The 20,397-nt window shown below is 45.9% G+C and overlaps 1 protein-coding gene across 3 annotated transcripts in view; it reads right to left on the minus strand.

The window, feature by feature from the left end:
- Positions 1-445: 445 nt before the first annotated feature.
- Positions 446-20,397, minus strand: part of arhgef10 (Rho guanine nucleotide exchange factor (GEF) 10) — a 121,006-nt gene continuing 101,054 nt past the window's right edge. For all 3 annotated transcript variants that reach the window (XM_083792591.1, XM_083792589.1, XM_083792590.1), the window contains 4 exons: positions 16,717-16,859; positions 12,443-12,617; positions 2,338-2,460; positions 446-952 (listed from right to left, as the gene is read on the minus strand). In XM_083792591.1, coding sequence (XP_083648717.1) covers positions 453-952; positions 2,338-2,460; positions 12,443-12,617; positions 16,717-16,859 — 941 coding nt within the window. In that variant the 3' untranslated portion in view covers positions 446-452. The remainder of the gene's footprint in view (positions 953-2,337; positions 2,461-12,442; positions 12,618-16,716; positions 16,860-20,397) is intronic.

Genomic DNA, 20,397 nt, shown 5'->3' on the forward strand with positions numbered 1-20,397 from the left:
ATTAGTTTTTATTTTATTCATGAAATACTTTTGAATAATGTTCGTTTCTGCGCAAAATACCGTCATATTCCGTAATGCCCACCGGCGAAAGGTCAAAAAGGAAGGGGAAAAACCCAAAAACAGATACCACCCAAGCCTCTCCTGTATCAACCTGAAAGAGAGAGACCACGTCCTCCTCATCCAACATCAACATCACAAGAATGCGGCTTTAGTGTCTCAGGGGTAGAGCGGCCGCTAGTCCCGGGCTCCCCCAGAGTTAGTGCAGAAGTGTCCTTGAGCAAGACTCTGAACCCCCAATTGCTCCCCGATGGCCCGATGTACAGGTTGGCGCCTTGCATGGTTTCCTCCGCCATCGGTGTATGAATGTTGTGTGAATGGCTGAACGCAATGCACAATCTATGTAAAGCGCTTTGGATAAAAGCACTTCATAAAAAAAGAGGCACCATTTACCGTCACATGTTGAGCAGAGGGATCTGCCAGACCATGATGGTGGAGGCCGTGTCTTCGTGGCTCCGCGACGGCTTGGTCTTCCTGTTGACGCGGCGGTGGCCCAGCCCCCCCGAGACCACCAGCAGGGAGCTGACGTCCATCTTGCCGGCCTTGCCGCCGCGGCCCCCCCGCTGGTGGTGGGCGGGGTCCAGGGGCAGCAGGTCGTACAGGGCGCCGTCCTCCGGCCCGTGCTCCAGGGAGCCCTGGGACGAGGGCGCCAGGGAGCCGCAGGACGAAACGGACTGGGAGTCCTGGAGGGCCATGGAGGTGCAGCCCGCCTCCCCCAGCCACACTCCCCCCCCCCGCCCCGGGGGGGGAGGAGCCGTGGGGGCGGAGTCTCCGCCGTCTTCCGTCTCCGCGGGGGGATTGGTCGGAGAGGAGTTGGGTCGGTTGCAAACGGCGGCGGCCATGGTGAGGAACCGGACGGGTCCGTTGTGAGCATGGAAGGACACCATGCCCCGACCTACGGGTCAGAAAAACACCTCCATTTTTGATAGTCTTTATTTCGAACATGCTGGTAAAAAAAAATAACAGAAAACTATAAATGCCATAATAAAAATAAATGCAAAATAAACTGAGAACATGTTCAAAAAGGAGTAGGAAGACCTACAACATGTTCAAAAAGGAGTAGGAAGGACTACAACATGTTAAAAAAGGAGTAGGAAGGACTACAACATGTTCAAAAAGGAGTAGGAAGAACTACAACATGTTCAAAAAGGAGTAGGAAGGACTACAACATGTTCAAAAAGGAGTAGGAAGGACTACAACATGTTCAAAAAGGAGTAGGAAGGACTACAACATGTTCAAAAAGGAGTAGGAAGGACTACATGATGTTCAAAAAGGAATAGGAAGAACTACAACATGTTCAAAAAGGAGTAGGAAGAACTACATGTTCAAAAAGGAGTAGGAAGGACTACATGATGTTCAAAAAGGAATAGGAAGGACTACAACATGTTCAAAAAGGAGTAGGAAGAACTACAACATGTTCAAAAAGGAGTAGGAAGAACTACAACATGTTCAAAAAGGAGTAGGAAGGACTACATGATGTTCAAAAAGGAGTAGGAAGAACTACAAACAAACATTGGAAAATTGTGATAGATAAAAATGGAGGACTTGTTTGGCTCAGATGCACAGTATATTTGGTAAGGTTGTTGTATCATTCATACATTGGCATCCAATATAACCAATGAAAAACAAAATATTGGGGCGCCTGCTGGCCTAGTGGTCCAGGCGCATGCCTGGAGCGGAGCCACATGGCTCAGGCCTGACAGCGTGTCGTGTGTTGTGTTTGAGTCTCGTTCATGACGACCTTTGCTGCATGTCTCTACCCTTCTCTCCACCCTCTTTCCTGTCCATCTTCAATAAAGGCATAAAGCAAAAAAGAAATCTTAAAAAAAAAAAAAAAAATGTATATATATATATATATATATATATATATATATATATATAGCATATTTTTCGTCACTACCCGGAATACATTTTGACGCCTGGAAGTGTGGCCATAGGCGTGTGGTTGCGAAATCCCTAAAACTGCCATCTTGACCATCAGACAACTCGCTATGCTACCAAAGTCCGTTTGGTAGAGCACGCCTGCAAATAGGGCCTGCAATGGGCCGCCCCAGAGTGGCCGGTGAATCGCAAGGTTCCCAGTTCGATCCCTTCTGGCTTCTGGCACAGTTTTTATTTATGTAACGCCCTAAACCACACCTATGCATAACGTGACAGGTAGCGCAGACTACAGGGATATGGGCGGCTGGTGTCGCAAGATAGCAACTCGACCACGGGAATGCTCCTTGCGCGATAGTGGGTAGCGCGACTTAGATGCATAATAGGATGTTCCAGTCTCACCTGTGACCTTGGGGATGCCCTGCAGTCTGGGGACAGAGAGGGCCACCGTCACGCCCAGGTTGGTCCCGACCAGCAGCAGACCGTGACACACCAGTAAACTGCTAACGGACACCCGCTGGTTCCCTGTGGACAGACCATGAAAGTGTTTTAGAACGACTGACATAGAAAAAACAGTCAGGATTTAGAAGACATTTGCAGAATCGTTCCCAGGTCAAAATGGGTTAATAGTGCATTTAGAACAAGGTATAATTTCAATCTCAGAGTCCAAGGAAGGCACATATTGTCAAGTCCATCTACTGACACGGTGTCCGAGATGCAGAAACAAAAAAGGGGAAGGGGAGAGGCATAATGCTTATCGAGCCTTACCCCGGCTCAGTTTGCACAAATACATTAAACTAGGAGCTCTAGCGCCACAGGGGGAAACAGGGTGTAACGCAGAAACCTGTGGCCTGTAGAATGACGTTACATACAGTACAGTGCGCGTCGCCGTTTGACGACGTTGCGTAGAGTGGTCCTAATGGGCTGAAATGTGCCTGAAAAATGTGTTTTATACAACTGTACAATATGTGAAGACTTTGATAATAAGCCTAGAACCTTGGCAGAGTACTTCTGTTTAACGCATTCTGACCGGGCACCCATTTTGGTGTTATAGCATCATGTTATGCTTTAGCTATTGAAAAATAGCAGATCTACAAGCTCATATCGCGCCACCGAGTGGCGCGATACGAGCTTGTAGGTCTGCTATTTTTGAAAATAGAATCTGATCTCAGGTCAGAATGGGTTAATCAGACCAGTGTGTGTCCAGTGGAAACCTCGTGTGAATCTGATCTCAGGTCAGAATGGGTTAAGTGTGGAGGCAAGTGGAGTGCTGGTAAGCTCAGCCCATAGCAACCAGACGCCAGATCGAGCCTATTCTGATTCTGGTAGTGGGATTGTTAAAGTGTTTACAGCAAGAAAATAGCACATACTATTGCAAAATGGTTTCATAAACAAATTGTGAAAATACAGAAATAGTGTAAATATATGACCTATGCAATGTAGGTTGCTACTTTCATTTTATGTTTGAATTATTCTTTTTACAATTGACACACCAAAAATGTTTCTATAGCAACACAAGCTGGTGCTATAGAATTTGTTTTTGGGGAAACATTCGGAGACGAATGCCGGCTATCATGATAGCATGGCATTATACATTTATTTTATATACACCTTTCCTATCGGCCTCCTTGGCGCCCCTCAAACCACCCCCACTTTTAAAACCTGCAGCTTAGGCTGATCTGATGGAGATGTTATAGTTACATTGTTTTTTACTTGCACCCTGCTGAATAAAGTTTGCTCCAGTGCCCTCCTTCTACCCATTACCAGAACTGCTCCTGAGATGCACCAGCACCGGACCAGCCTACAGTGTAACAGGCTTGAGGCGCGGTGGAAACCCCTTGTGTTGTAGTTTAGGAATGTCTGTGCAGCAAGCAGTTCACTCTGCATTGTACCTGCACAATAAAGTTGAGCTGAACTGAATTTCACCCCAAGATAATAAATTAAAAAAAAGGACCATAAATGAAAGAAAGTCCTCCTAAAGAGCAAGATAAAAAAAACAAACAGACTATTTAACGTTTCATGTTCTACATGCACTCCCGCAGCTAAACGGCTTCAACGTTCAGGAGTGGACAGTTGGACCTCCCCACACAGATGCATTGTGATCAAGTACCTTCATCTGTGCTAGATTAGAACGGCGCAGAGTGCAAACGGCTGGAGTCCAACACACACACACACACACACACACACACCGTGGGAGGGGGGGACCGCTTAACGGCTACTTGTCTCCAGGGCAACTTAAACGGGGAGCCGGCCATAATAGCCGCCCTTTTCAAAATGTGTCATTCATCACATGAAAAGCACCATTACAGTCATGCAGTGCGCTCGCTCTGACTCAAACAAACAAACACAAAAGTGTGGTGGAATAGGAGGAGTGAAGCGTGATGCCGTGATTAGAGCAAGCAGATCTGCCTCCATTCACCGCGCCGTTCCTTCCTCTCCCGATTGCACTTTGGACGAGAGCGTCTGTCTGCTAAATGCCTTTGTCGTAAATTGTCAGAGGTGCCACTTTGACCCATAGAACCAGTGGTTCTGAAACCTTTTCATGGCAAAAAGGAGTCCCAAATTATATTTTGCCCCACACATACAAGATTTACTTCGCATCGCGATGCGTTGTTGAGCATGTAGATCGGCTATTTTCAAATAGCGGATGTGTATAGGGTTAAAGTTGTGAACTTACTTCACATCGGGATGCGTTGTGAGCTTGTAGATCGGCTATTTTCAAATAGCCGATGTATATATAGGGTTAAAGTTGTGAACTGGTTTGGATGCTATATTAACACATTTTGCTGGGGACCCCCTAGGACTACCTCTGGGACCCCTAGGGGCATCCCCGGACCCCACTTTGTAAACGCAGTGACTGTTTAAACTGTAACAGCGACACCTTTAAATTCGGCGATGGCAATAAATCCAAGTCTCGCTGACAGGCGCGTTGTTTAGTAACTTATTATATGGAACTTGGAAATGTGTATGAGGAAGGATGCATTCGATGATCACCACAAGTTTGCAACAGCAACACCCGCCAGAAGCCAAGGCCATAGATTCTCATGAATCAGAGCACAGGGAGGTGCTTCCTCAATGTAGTCCCCTTGTTTTAACGGATAATATAAGGTTCGAAATTAGTTCAGGGTTAGGCATAGTTTTACTGAGGTTACGTTTAGGAATAAGGTTAGGTTGAACCGCTTAGACATAGTTTACCGAGGTTGCATTTAGTACAGTGGGGTTCCCAAAGTGGGGTCCAGGGACCCCCAGGGGTCCTTGAGGGACCCAGCTAAATGATAGTTTGGAACCAAATGGGCCCTTATGGGTCTGTAACTCTGAGAGTGTAGAAATTAACATTGATTTTACAATATAAATTGGGGGTCCCACAGATAGAAATGCTATGGATCCGTAGACTAATGAATGTCAAACTGGGGGTCCTTGAAATCCGTAGAAAAGTTATTATGTGTGTGGTGGGGGGGGGGGGGGGGGGTCCCTGGCATATATTTTCAAATGGGGGTCCGCAGGGCTAATGAGTGTCAATTTGGGGGTCCTTGACATGAAAAAGTTTGGGAACCACTGTTTTAGGAATACCAGGCCGAGCAGTGACGCCGGCCGTATACGTACGCTCCTCAATGCGACGGTGTTGTGAGGGCGAGCCTTCTGGCATTCGTGGCTCACATGTGTGTGTAATGAAGGCCCCGGGTTCGACCGCTGGCTGGGGGCCTTGCTCAACTTCCTCCTTTCATAATATTTGGAGTTCCCCACCCAGAGGGTGAACTAAAATAAACCCGGGGAGAACGTCAACACGGCCCGGCTCTGGCCCTCGTCCCAGACCAGACGACCACTTTGATCTGCACTTAGTCCTGACAACCACCATCTCAGCCGTTTCTGTCTCTCTCTCTCTCTCCGTGTCAGACACCAGCCATTACATCCTGTTACAGAACTCACGTCAGCACAATGTGAGCAGTTATGGATGCCTGTGTGTGTTTAATTTAATTCCTCTCTTTCTGTAAAGCCCTCTCGTCTCTGTAAACCTACACCATTATAATCTCTAATGCTTTCAAACTACAGATTAGATTAGAAGACAAAATCACAGCTGGACTGGTCTGCTCCACCATGCAGGGGTGGACGTATTTAACTACAAATTCAATTTTTGGATTCAATTCATTTTCTATAGGTTCAAGTGACTAAGCAGCGGTTCCCAAACCTTTTTGACCATGCACCCCCTGTTACCTCCCGACCTAGCTGACGCAAATATAAATGAAATATAAATTGCATAAGCTATATAGGGACATAATGTATGTCCTATTTATCCACATATATGAACCCCAATATGGCACATATATATGCAGGATAGGCTATATTCTGCATATACTTGCCATATATTTGGCATGATATGTTAATATATTTAAAAGAAAACCATAGCACCACCATTAGCCTTTTCATGTTGCGCACCCCCTAGAAGGCGCTCGGGCACCACAAGGGGTGAACGCACCGCAGTGTGGGAACCACTGGACTAAGGTCTGGTCCACTGTCTACATGCAGGGGAACCACTGGACTAAGGTCTGGTCCACTGTCTACATGCAGGGGAACCACTGGACTAAGGTCTGGTCCACTGTCTACATGCAGGGGAACCACTGGACTAAGGTCTGGTCCACTGTCTGGTCCACTGTACATGCAGGGGGTGGATTCTGGGACACTGTCAATGTATGACATTTGGGATACTGGAGACCCGGGGGGTTTGTTGTTTACTCCCCCCCCCCCCCTCCCCGCAATGTTTGTCCCCATCAGGTCACACATGGCTGCTTATTTAGGTCAGACTGCCCGAGCAGACAAAGGCTGACAGCGTAGACTAGAGACCCCCCCCCCCCCCCCAATCCTCTGGGGAACATCAGTACAGTATATATAGCACCAGACAGACAAGTCAGTGGTTCTTCGATTTTTCAAAAATAGCGGACCTACAAGCTCGTAGAGCTTGTAGATCGGCTATTTTTAAATAGCTAAAGCATAACATAATGGGTTCCAAAATGGGTCCCCGCCCCAAAATGGGTTAACAGTATACGTTTTACATAGGTTTAGGGGGGGGGGGGGACAAACGCACTCTTGTAGAGGTCAGGTTTTGTGAGGCTCTACTTTTTTTACTTTTTGTTTTTTAGCCGGCCACTAATCTTTATTGAGAGTTTGCGACCACAGGTGGCAAATGGTAATTAACTTGTAATGTCATATCCTATAAAAGCCATGTTTTTTCTGTAATCTTGTTAGTCACCCCGATGAAGGCGGTTGTGCCGCAGTGGCATGTGCAGGTGCTCTTTTATCTGGCAATGCACAAGCCACACTTTTTTAATTGAAGGCTTTCTGGTCTCATCTATTTTTGCATACATTTTGTCACCCAGTTGTACCGAAGAGCACCTTGTTGGGGATTTCTACTCTGGCCAAACAGATGCGCTCCTTCCTCTCTTTTTTCTATTGAAGGGGAAGGGGGGGGGGGGCACTTGCAATATTCTCACGGCCCGCCGCCCACTAGTGTCCAACAGTGTACGTTTCATTTCCAACCATTTGAACCCACGCAGTGAGCTGTATTAGATTGTTGTTTTTGGCAAGCGGCACACACAAGTTGTGCAACGGCGTATAAATTAGGCTTCAGTCCAGCTAGATGTGCACGTGCCTGGGTGAGGTACTCCTCTGTGTGATGAAGAGGGGGCCTGGGTGAGGTACTCCTCTGTGTGATGAAGAGGGGGCCTGGGTGAGGTACTCCTCTGTGTGATGAAGAGGGGGCCTGGGTGAGGTACTCCTCTGTGTGATGAAGAGGGGGGTTTCAGATGATCCGACAACAGGCTCCAACAGGAGATCAACTCATTCATACTGGTATTCAAGACACGGTGAAACAACGCCCTGCACGGTCCTTTCCTCTGTGCCGATATCATTTACTACATCAACCTCCCCCTCCCCGTCTCAACGTGCGTTGTGTGGAGACATTAGATTCTGTATTACTTTACAATAAGGCCGCGGAACAATGTGGACTTCTCCAAAAAAAAAAGCCAACGATGAAGGACCCAATGTCCACGCCCTGACAGATCAAATAGCGCACAACGCGTCTCCCGTCCCTTGCAGCTCATTGAGTCAACAAATCACTTTGGCTAGCCTATATAGTCAGACTTGGCAGCACAAATGAGATGCTCGGCCTATCCAAATTGGAGTCAGATCTGGAGAGGCAAATCTGAACAGCAAATAACCAGGGTACAGGCTTTAGTTCCGACATACTATTGATCCGAAACCTCAATCCTCTAACCTAACCATAACCGCGAGCACGGGAGCAGCGCATGTCGGACCATCGCATTTTCGCTTCGGACCTTTGGTGTGTCGGAAAAGCGTGCGCACCCCAAATAACCACATGGAAACGTATTTGTGCGGATCAGATTTGATTTTACTTTATACTTTGACAAAATGGAGTTGCTCGCCCCCAAAATAAGCTAGTAGATTGGCTGCCTATTTTCGCCCATGTCTGAATACACAAATACTATCGGATTAACTTACAAATAACAGTGTGGACAGTCCTTCCTAAAGATCACATTTGCTTGCCGTCTGAACTCTGAACCAAGCCTTGGACTAATTTCCGCCTAAATAAACAAGCGTTGATGGGTGTAGATAACGTCGCTCATATCGACTGCCGCCCGTCTCTTGTGGGCCAAACAGACACTTTAATTGGCAATTCCCTTCACGTCACACTTTGTGCAGCCGACAGCACATTCTCAGCGCAGCTGCCAGCTTGTTGAGGCTCGGCGGTGGCACATTCTAGCAAAGAAACGCAGATCACAACATAGCCAAAGACAGAACGCACACCGCAGCGATATAAAGATATCCCCTATGAAGAGAAAGTGCCAGCTAAATGCTCAGAACAAAAATCACGACGGTCCACCCCCGGACTGTGGCTGAGCTGACAGGGAGGTTGACGTCGTGTTGAATGTCGGGGACTGGTTTTTGGCCTGGGACACGTTAAGCTGTAGTATGTGGACTTCCTTTGCCACAGACAAGGCTGCCGATGCCCGTAATGTTGCCCCGTACTCGCCATCAGAGGAAGTGAGCCCTTAGTGGCGAGGGACTTCCATGCGCGGTGGTCTCTCTACCCAGAACCAACTTCCCCTGTGGCTGGCATGGATCGTATTAGTTAATACAGGCAGCGGAGCACTTTTATCATTCACATCTGTCTGAGACCTCCCACTGCCGACTCTAAACACTGGCTTTTAGAGAGGGACTTTCCACCGAGGTCAAGAGAATGTACAAACTAAAATGCATTCTCTACCACTCCCGTCTAACTAGCAACCATAAGGCCATTTATCTTTGCGCCAATGCCCATATAAGCAAATGAAAACTCGTAAGCAGTGCCAACAAAAAAACGGGATCTTGTAGTTTGCTCCGATATCTCTGAACAAAGAGCCGTTCACATTCACACATGATATAAGGTCATCCTTTACTTACTGACGTGATGACCTAATGCTATAATAATAGTACTATAGTGGTGAATAGCTTCGCAGCAATGCCAGCTGAAGTTAAAACCAACCCATTCTGACCTGAGATCAGATTCATACGAGGTTTCCACTGGACACACACTGGTCTGATGAACCCATTCTGACCTGAGATCAGATTCTAAAAATGTCAGTCGTTCTTCGATTTAAAAAAAAAATAGCAGACCTACAAGCTCGTATCGCGCCACTCGGTGGCGCGATATGAGCTTGTAGATCTGCTATTTTTCAATAGCTAAAGCATAACACGATGCCAACACCAAAATGGGTGCCCGGTCAGAATGGGTTGAGATCATGTTACATAAGATCTGATATTCATCCGATTAATTAATGTGCTCTTTAGTTCTCTTTCTAAACATCACTCAGTGAGAACAGAAAACCAAATGCAAAGGACATGCATTTCTCATCTCATCACCACTTCAGATTTCAAGGGATCAGTAGTCAAGTCTGACACAGCAGAGTTAACTGTGGCCCAAAGCTAACCCTCCCTGCTGTGAGTGTGACTGTCACAGGCTATTTAACATTTCATGACGGTGTACCAAACCACCATTAGATCCAAACCCACGCATGAACACATCTGTCTGCATGCTGCACTACACAAACCGAATGAGACATGGAAGACTGCAGCAGTCACTCCGCCGGGCAGGGTTCGCTACCCGGGGTAGTGCAACGTTTTGGAGGTATATAGGAATGGAATATGAAAAATCTGCCCGATATATCTTGAGCACATTATAAGAGATAATGGGAAGAAATGTAAAAGCATGACACGAAACTGTTCTTCCTTGGCCCAGTGGGAAATGTGAGTGCAACGTTTGACGGCCATCAGACGTTCATGATTTGTGCAATTCTGTGCAGAACAGGCCACTCCTGCAGACTTTGGAAGGAGTGTTAGCAAAACGTGTGTTTCAGGAGTTGTAGGTGAAAAGGGAATCGTCCTGTTATAGAGCCACCTTGAGGTCAACGGACAGACGGACGGACAAACAAAAGGAATGGAAAACATTATCTAGCCTTCAGCCGTCCTGCCTGTCGGATGTAAATATAGATTCACGCCAACACAATCTGACCCTCTGACCCCTAAACAAACCTCCCAGCATCCCATGGGGCTCCGTGTCTTCCCCCGTCAAGCCCAGAGCAGAGCACTGTGCCCGTCTATTAACCCATTCTGACCCGAGATCAGATTCTAAAAATGTCTTCTACATCCTGACAGTTTTCTGAAAAAGCTATGTTTCGTCGTTCTTCGATTTTTCAAAAATAGCAGACCTACAAGCTCGTGGCGCACTATGAGCTTGTCGATCTGCTATTTCTCAATAGCTAAAGCATAACATAATGCCAACACCAAAATGGGTTAAGAACTGGAACGCATCCGTTTGCTTTTAACCGCTTTAGCTATTGAAAAATAGCAGATATACAAGCTCATAGCGTGGCACTATATATATTTTTTTTAATTAGAAAATGTGCGCAAATCTTTGAATATATATAATAAACGTTTTTTTGGCTGACAAATGGTGAATTACAGTACATATAATTCCCGTGGTCCTTGACATGAAATAGTTTGAGAACCACTGATGTAGAAAACAGAACACTGATTTTGAAGACATTTGTAGAATCTGGTCTCAATGGGTTAAGCTCGGAGCGGAGCAGAGGGTCCGAGGTGAGCTTGACGTACTGTACAACAGCAGATACGTTCCATATCCCAGATGACTGCAGAATGATGTCCATGCTGAGACAACGGGCGTTTAGTCGTTCATCTGACTCAGCAACCAAAGTCCATGTCTCACGTCAACGGAATGAGTCCACAGACAATTCTAATGAGTCCACACAAATCAATGCACCGTGTTGTGAGAGTATGACTCGTAGTGTTCAATTACTTTGTGCCACACACACACACACACACACGCACACAGACACGCACACGCACACACAGATCATAGTAAATCAACAATTTATTTCCTTTCAAGACTGCCTTTTCTATTATAATGTTTTCGCCGTTTGACCTGGTATCTCTTCCTTTGACCTCCGACTGATTTGACTGTCTCTCAAGTAGCCTACTTATATCCAGTGATAATAATCTACTGTACATCTGTTTGGCACAATGTCTTTCATCAGAGTTGACACTCATTTACCCTTTTTTATTGATCTCTTCCCCATTATCCCCGTCCCGTCCCCGTCCCTTTCTCTTAAAAACAAAACGATGGAGCTTGCACAAAAACTAATTTCACCCACTGTTTTACACCCGTGTAAACTCGCGATGTGTCTCAGATTCTGAGAGAGACAGATGAGACAATTCCCCCAATCCTTTCCCCATTCCCTGCATCTCGACGGTCCCTTTTCTAATGTCTCTCTCTGTCCCATGGCAACTCAATAAATACAAAGAGAGACAAGAAATGAGACGTTTCCAGCGTCGACTTGTTTGAAAGAGGGTGACACACATGACCGACGTGACATAACAAACGCACTATACGCCAGAGAGCACCTAGCTTGATGTCACCTAATTACAGACAGGCACTGCGCTAAGACGGGCCCCTTTGAAGTAAACACGAGGCCATCACGGGTTCAGAGCGGACAGGCTACAGTAGGACTCCGTGTTCCCTCCGTCCTCCTAACCCGTCAGGTCCCTGTGGGGGTTCAGCCACACATCACATTACTGCACCGAGTGACACCGAAAGGACACCATTCCCCAAACAGTGGGTCGGGAGCCATTTGTGGGTCACGGACCAAATTTTATGGGTCGCTCAAGAAATAATCTGCCATTACGACGCCATCAATGCCCGCCAAAGTACATTTTAGTCCACTAAATCAACTGTAGATTTAGTCCAACTAAAATCTTCTGACATTTACTCGACAAATACTAGACCGATACTAAAACAGTTCAGATGACAAAAATGTGTCTGTAAAACTAAATGGAATTTGAGTCAAAAGACTAAAAAAATCACACATCAAAACGTGCCGTCATATAATCCACATGGCATGGGTGTGGTGGTGTGACGGCGAGGGGGGTGGAGTCTCACCGGCCAGGATGTTGTGCACGGGCGTGGCGATGTTGATGTCCTGCAGGTGCTCCAGGGTCTCGGTGTGGAACAAACGCAGCGTGGAGCCCGAGCTGAAGGCGATCCAGATGCCCACGCCGGACACGGCCATCACAGACACCACCATGCCCTCCTCCTGGTGCGCCTCCAGGTGCCTCTGTGGGAGCATCACAACAGACATTATGCTAACGGTATGCTAACGCCGGACACGGCCATCACAGACACCACCATGCCCTCCTCCTGGTGGGCCTCCAGGTGCCTCTGTATGGGAGCATCACAACAGACATTATGCTAACGCCGGACACGGCCATCACAGACACCACCATGCCCTCCTCCTGGTGGGCCTCCAGGTGCCTCTGTATGGGAGCATCACAACAGACATTATGCTAACGCCGGACACCGCCATCACAGACACCACCATGCCCTCCTCCTGGTGGAGCCTCCAGACGGCGCCTCTAGTCCTCTGCATGCAGGAACATCGCAAATCGCAATTTATCGCATGATGGTCTATAGTCGCAATTATTTGAGATAATCACATAATCTTTGCATAATCGTCAATCGTTTCCATATTGAAAAAAAGGTTGGCAGTAGCATGTCTACAAGCTTCGGCCATTTCCACTATTGATGTTTCTTTTTAAAGTTAATAGGAGACCACGACAGCTTCGCTATTACCAGCAGGCCGTTTCAGTTATGTCAAGTGAATTTGTAGTTGTTAACTAGCTATTAAAATCGGTTATTATCTTCCAAGAGTGTGGAAGGTGCCGGTGTGAAATATGTTATTCATTATTTATATCTGCCCTGTGAAACTTCAAAATCGTCAAAGACAAAGACATGCAAATTCTTATTCATATATCCCAGTGTACAACTCAATTTAAATCGCTAATCGCAATCATTTGAGGGGCAATTAATCGTCAGGTCAAATGTGATAATCTTGACAGCCCTATACTAGTCGCCCTAGACACCCGTTATCTCTAAATTATATTTTTTCGTAACTTAAACGCCCCTACTTGATCATACTACAGCGCCACACAAAGTATCAAACGTATGAACTGAAGAGGGACGCCAGGGTTGATGTGCTTAAAACGAGGTCTGAGCTCATTTCTATTTCCAACAGGACCGACGGTGAATGAACTTCATGTGCCAACAGGCGACGGGAACCAGCGTGTCTCCGGTCTCGAGGGCACTGGAAGGACGATCATCTCATATAGCACAGGACAACCACGTTAGCACATGGTAAATGTCTGCATTTCTACAACGCCTTTATCCAAAGCACATTACATTCATACACCGATTGTGTGATTATAATTGTTGTCAATTTAAAACAGCCTATATAAACAGTAACTCGGGTGCTCTTCTAAGTGCATACTGTACGACTACTGTAATTATAGGTTAGTCACACACGTGCACACACACACACACACACACACACACCCCCTCGGCTCAATCTGTGAATGTCCATTCAATGGCTGTTATGTCTGGGGACCTGTTTTGTGCGTTAGCCCACAAAAACAGTGAGCGACACTAACACAACAGTCAGCCCTGGTTCAAGACGTGACCGTGTTGTTGGCCAGAGGCAACAAGGAAGGCGTTTGTTCAGGGACGATTTGAATAGCGCTCGACACAATGAGACCATCTGGTGTCGTCCACGACAGGGAAACTAGGGTTTATTTACAGGCATTTGATAAGCTTTGGTTTGGTTTGGAACGATTCAAGTTGTGCAGCAGTGTTTCGATTAAAACTATATTATTATATGATGAAATTTTTTCACAACGTGATACCTGGTGAGCTTGTAGATCTGCTATTTTCGGCGTACAGCCGAGCATAAAATGAGGCATTTCGTCGCCATCACGGCCGGGCCGGCCAAAATACTTTTTTAGTTAAGTTTACTAAATCAACTACAGATTTTAGTCAACTAAAATCTCATGGTATTTAGTCAACTAAAACGAAAGCAGTTCAGACGACTAAAATATGACTATATAAAAATAATATATATATATATTTATTCAAAAGACTGACTAAAACTAAATAAAGATCTGCTGTGAGACCGAGCACACAGGTGTCCCCCGTTTGCAGCGGACGTGTCTGAGAATAGCACATGTGGGTTTCAGAGAGCTGTGCTGCTCCACTGTTCCACTTCCATGCCTTGGCACAGTTCCACTAGCTTCTGCACACGCTCTTTTAACAGTAGGTGAGGTTGCATTTAATCCTTTAGAAGTAGGCGGAGTTGTACGTGTAATCCTTAAACAGTATAGTATAGGTGGAGTTGTGTTTTGCCAAGGAGGGTTCACTCAGAGGTGTCTTCTTAAAGAGGCACTACAAGACAGAGTGCTGTTCTCTCTCTCCCTTTTCTCACATGTTCTTTTTTTGGATATTTTATTCACCGTTGACCATTTTCAAAGATCTACCCATAACCACGTTACCTTTCCTCATCATTTAGGCAGATGCACTTATCCAGAGAAATGTACAAAGTTTCTCTCACTCACTGGGAGGGAGGGAGAAAGAGAGGGAGAGAGCGAGGACAATGAGAGAGCGAGGACAATGAGAGAGAGAGAGAGAGAGAGAGAGAGAGAGAGAGAGAGAGCCAGGTGGTCTATAATGAGCTAAATGAGTCTAACCAGATTAAGAGGTAGCCGCGAGTCAGAGCAGGGTGTGTTTAGGGTGTGTTTCCATTTATAGACCCAGGGCAGGTCGTCGTCAGGCTCATCTCAGGCCGAACAGACACAGATAAACAACATCATAGCGTGATGGGAGACTTTTCTAATGGCATTAGTGGTCACCATCATGGCAGCCAGAGACACCAGCCGATGATTAGTAGAGCAGAAGGTCAGAGCCATGGAGTTAAACACAACCTTGACTTGTGTTTGACCCACGTCACATTTCATGAACAATACCAAGAGATCTGGCACCCCCAAAATGATGCAAATCAGCCTCATGGTGGCGCTGTAACAGGGCACAACACAGAATAAAATAATGGCAAAAATAATTAGGTTGAAAATGGTTGAAAATGGCTGCATAACTGCAAATATCGATGCCATAAAAAGGTTCTAAGTTTAGTTCACTACATGTATTGGAAAACTTTAGTCACTAGTTACTTTGCAGATTTTGATTATAATCACAAAACATACATTAACCACGTCAGCCCATATATACATTTCGGCCATTTGAAAATAGCCGATCTACAAGCTCACAATGTGTCGCATTATTGTCTTACTTTTACTCAAGTAAAACATTTGAGTACATTTTCCCCACCACTGACACTATGTCATATAAACACTGCTACTCCCACACCTCTGGCACAAGCAAAGAGGAAATGCCAACAGGTTATGTACACAGGACAATCTTAAGTTACGGTAAAAACCAAATAAATAAACAGCTCAGTGGGTCACAAAACGTGATACAGTAGAGCAGTGTGTCTCATTACATGGCATCCGGAGGAAACATCTATAGGGAAACAAATTACACCCCCCCCAAAGGCTCCCCCCCCCCCCCCCCCTTTTCCCCAACAGGGATTCAACAAAATGCTTTTTGCAGATGAACTCCGGTGGTATCGTAACGGATGTTCACATTTTCCCACAAGCCGCGGAAGCGAGATAAAGGAAGCTTATCTTTATTATCGTCTTTCGATCACTCCGCCCCCTGGCTATATCACCCTCCATTAACACACTACATATTATGTGTCAACTTATATTTACCTTGTAATTGTACTCGTGAGATGTACTCGTTCCCATATGTGTCATTATACTGTGTATATATATTTTGATCGGCATAACTTCTGTGAATTGCCGTTTACATTGCACACACCATAAGTCAAATTCACAGAGCGTTCCATCTACTTGTAATAAAGGTGTTTGTGGGCCGTTTGTTTACACAGACAATTTGGGTTAGATACACAGATGACATTTAAAAAAAAAGGCACTACCAAGATGACTTGTTATAGGAAGGACCACGTTGAAAGGTTGCTCTAAACACACCGCATGTGCCTATACGTGAGAGGAAATGATTTCATGCCACACTTGGAAGAACGCATGAACGAATAAAGTCGTACTCGTTTTCTACCCACTACTTTCTAAAACTAGGTGATCGACTGCCACCCCACTGCCAGTAGACAAGTATCTCTTTACGTGTTTGTTTCTGGTGTGTCACGTTTGACCCAGATCATTGCAGGGCCCAATTACAAATAATATCACAGCATTGGATGTCCATCACTCCCACTGTGTGTGCGTGCGTGTGTGCGTGCTGAAGACAGGCCGGCGTACCTCGACATCGTGCGTGTGCGTGTTGATGACGAAGACCTGTCCGCCCGACGAGGCCCAGACGTGTTCCTCCACCGCCAGCAGGGCTTTGACGGGCAGCACCCCCAGCTTGAGCACCTCGGGGCTGTCGGAGCTCCACGAGCCATCTGAACAGCAGCAGAGACAACGACAGAACGTCAGTACCATCTGAACAGCAGCAGAGACAACGACAGAACGTCAGTACCATCTGAACAGCAGCAGAGACAACGACAGAACGTCAGTACCATCTGAACAGCAGCAGAGACAACGACAGAACGTCAGTACCATCAGAAGAGCAGCAGAGACAACGACAGAACGTCAGTACCATCTGAACAGCAGAGACAACGACAGAACGTCAGAACCATCTGAACAGCAGCAGAGACAACGACAGAACGTCAGAACCATCTGAACAGCAGCAGAGACAACGACAGAACGTCAGTACCATCTGAACAGCAGCAGAGACAATGACAGAACGTCAGTACCATCTGAACAGCAGCAGAGACAACGACAGAACGTCAGTACCATCTGAACAGCAGCAGAGACAACGACAGAACGTCAGTACCATCTGAACAGCAGCAGAGACAACGACAGAACGTCAGTACCATCTGAACTGCAGCAGAGACAACGACAGCACGTCAGTACCATCTGAACAGCAGCAGAGACAACGACAGAACGTCAGTACCATCTGAACAGCAGCAGAGACAACGACAGAACATCAGTACCATCTGAACAGCAGCAGAGACAACGACAGAACGTCAGTACCATCTGAACAGCAGCAGAGACAACGACAGAACGTCAGTACCATCTGAACAGCAGCAGAGACAACGACAGAACGTCAGTACCATCTGAACAGCAGAGACAACGACAGAACGTCAGTACCATCTGAACAGCAGAGACAACGACAGCACGTCAGTACCATCTGAACAGCAGAGACAACGACAGAACGTCAGTACCATCTGAACAGCAGAGACAACGACAGAACGTCAGTACCATCTGAACAGCAGAGACAACGACAGCACGTCAGTACCATCTGAACAGCAGCAGAGACAACGACAGAACGTCAGTACCATCTGAACAGCAGCAGAGACAACGACAGAACGTCAGTACCATCTGAACAGCAGAGACAACGACAGCACGTCAGTACCATCTGACGTGCATGTATAAACAACGTTTATACATGGAGACGTCACCGGGAGCATTCGTGGTTTGCCCGAGGTAGGTAACCGAGGACATACAGTGTCATGATGAGTGCCCAGGGTTTTTACCATTTTGAAAAAAATATTTTGAAATACCCAATAGCCGATCTACAAGCTCACAACGTGTCGATTGGCTATTTTCACTATTATGAAGCCTAAAGTAGGCATAAGGGGTAAAACAAGATAGTGAATGTCAAATATACAATATACAGTATATGGTCAAAATAGAAAGAAAATGAAGTAGAGAAAGTAGAGAAACATGTGCAGCAGATATAGAATCTATATGTGAGGGCGAGCACAGCGGCAGCCATCACACTAGGTGTTTTCAATCATTTCTGTGCTACAGTGCCATCTGGTCGCCGTCACAAGGAGAACCACAAAATACAAGTTGTTTAACACACGCTTAGGCCTGTGACAGTTATTACATACCGGTAATCGCCTAAATATTTGATATCGCAATTATTTTGCATAATCCTAAATCGTCGTGAAATGAGAAGTGTTCATACATTTTCACATATCGTCAATGCATTGCAGAAACAGACAATCTATAAGCGTGTCTCTTATAGATTGAACGTGTTACGGCTATGCTTCATTGCTTGTAGATTGACTATTTCCTGAACTCGCGAGATTATAAAGTACTATACCGTTAGAAAATGAACAAATTAAAATGGTGGCTTATCACAGGCAATATCAGAACTTTTGCTGCCAAGGATGGCATGTGAAAACTGTCTCGCCCACTGCCAGTCCAGCAAGTTATGCTAATGATTTAGCAGGAAACATTCTGGCAGCTAAATGTCCTAATGGCGACTGCCCTACACTTGTCGAGTTCCTTCTGTAGCGAAGTCAAAACAGTGAGTTCATTGTGGGCACCGTTATTCGTTGCTGCCTTTAATTATTCAGCTACTGTACCTGTTCTATCGCCACAGGGCTGATATGCAGTTATCACCCTCTTGTGTCTCTTTATCACTCTCCGCCTTGCCCAGGGCAAATAAAGGCTGGGTATAATGGTTATGTCATGATGTTTCAGCTGACAACACCCACCAGTGAGTCACTTTTCACAGCAAATACTACCAATGGAAATAATAGTGCCGCTAGCTAAAAACACACTCTTCGTCCGTTAAGACTGATTAACTGGCCCGTTGATAGCTTCACAGCCCTCACTATGAATAGGAATGTGAATAATCATGGCTTTGCAAAAAATCCATCCATCCCACACACACACCTCCTACATGCTGTGTTCAACGTGAGCCTGGTGTTTCCACAGAGACACATGCATCCTCACCACTAGATGACGGGAACAAATACACACAGTTCTCTCACTGCAACATGTGAACTCTCTGTGATAAAATGACATGACGTGCGTGTGTGGGGGGGCCTGGTTGGCCCGACAGAAAAACACTCCAGGAGTTGACGGAGGTTCATAGAATAGGGAATAGTTTCGACACGACTGTTTAGGTTTGGTGAGGCGTGTGCGTAGGTGGACAGAAAACATTCTTTATTCACCGATCAAGTGAAAGAAAAGCTTTTTGGCAAAACAATCCAAGTTGAGATACTAATAAAAGCTTTTTTTTCTCCCCCTCTGGTGGGCGATCAAGCAGAGATACTGTAGAACTGTAGTGTTGAGCTGAACCAACTAAAATGGCTCCCTACGGTTGGGGTCATCATTCCCCATGTTCTGTGCACCGCGGGTCCATTTGGTTGAATGTTTCCCCGTTACCATAGTGTTAGGGTTCGGTTTAGCATACCCCAACATCCCCTAGCGTTGGGCTGAACCATGACAAATATTTCTCAGAGATTCACAAAAGTATTTATATAAATTACTTTAAGCCTAGAAAAAAGCCCTCCGGGATCCTGGTGAATCATGATCATAAAACCTTTGATTCTGTGAAAAATAATAATTGAATATTTAATTATACGATACTACATTAGCCCATATAATACCCTTTGTTTAGCAGTATTCATTTTCTTTTGCTGGTTTTATGGTCATGGTTAATTTTATGGTCAAGATGGCTGGATTCTAGGCTGAAGATATTCCATATAAATATCTTTGTAAATCTCTATGGGGAAAAATGAATGTCCGATTGTCAGTGTAAGCAGAAAACCACGGCCCACCGCTATGCCCTGGCCTATAGGAATGGTTGAAGGTGAACCGGACCATGAAGAGGGAATCGTCATGGAACCGGAATGGTCAAAATCCCAACCCCAGTTCTGTCTGAACGATCCCAGGTGAAAACGGCACCGTTGGGTTGAGGCTGAGCTGAACCAGGCCAGTTTAAAATAAGTAGCTCATTTCCTCCAGAACCTCGACATTCCTACCGAGCTAATCTAGACCAGGAAGTGAACGAGGCCTCGCCAATAGTGTTTGTTTAAGAGACGGCACAAAGGCAGCTATTGAAGGCAGAGGTGCCACGCAGGGAGGCTCTGTGTGTGTGTGTGTGTGTGTGTGTGTGTGAGTGTGTGTGTGTGTGTG

Source organism: Protomyctophum parallelum (assembly GCF_964188405.1).
Source record: "Protomyctophum parallelum genome assembly, chromosome: 20".
NCBI lineage: Eukaryota > Metazoa > Chordata > Actinopteri > Myctophiformes > Myctophidae > Protomyctophum > Protomyctophum parallelum.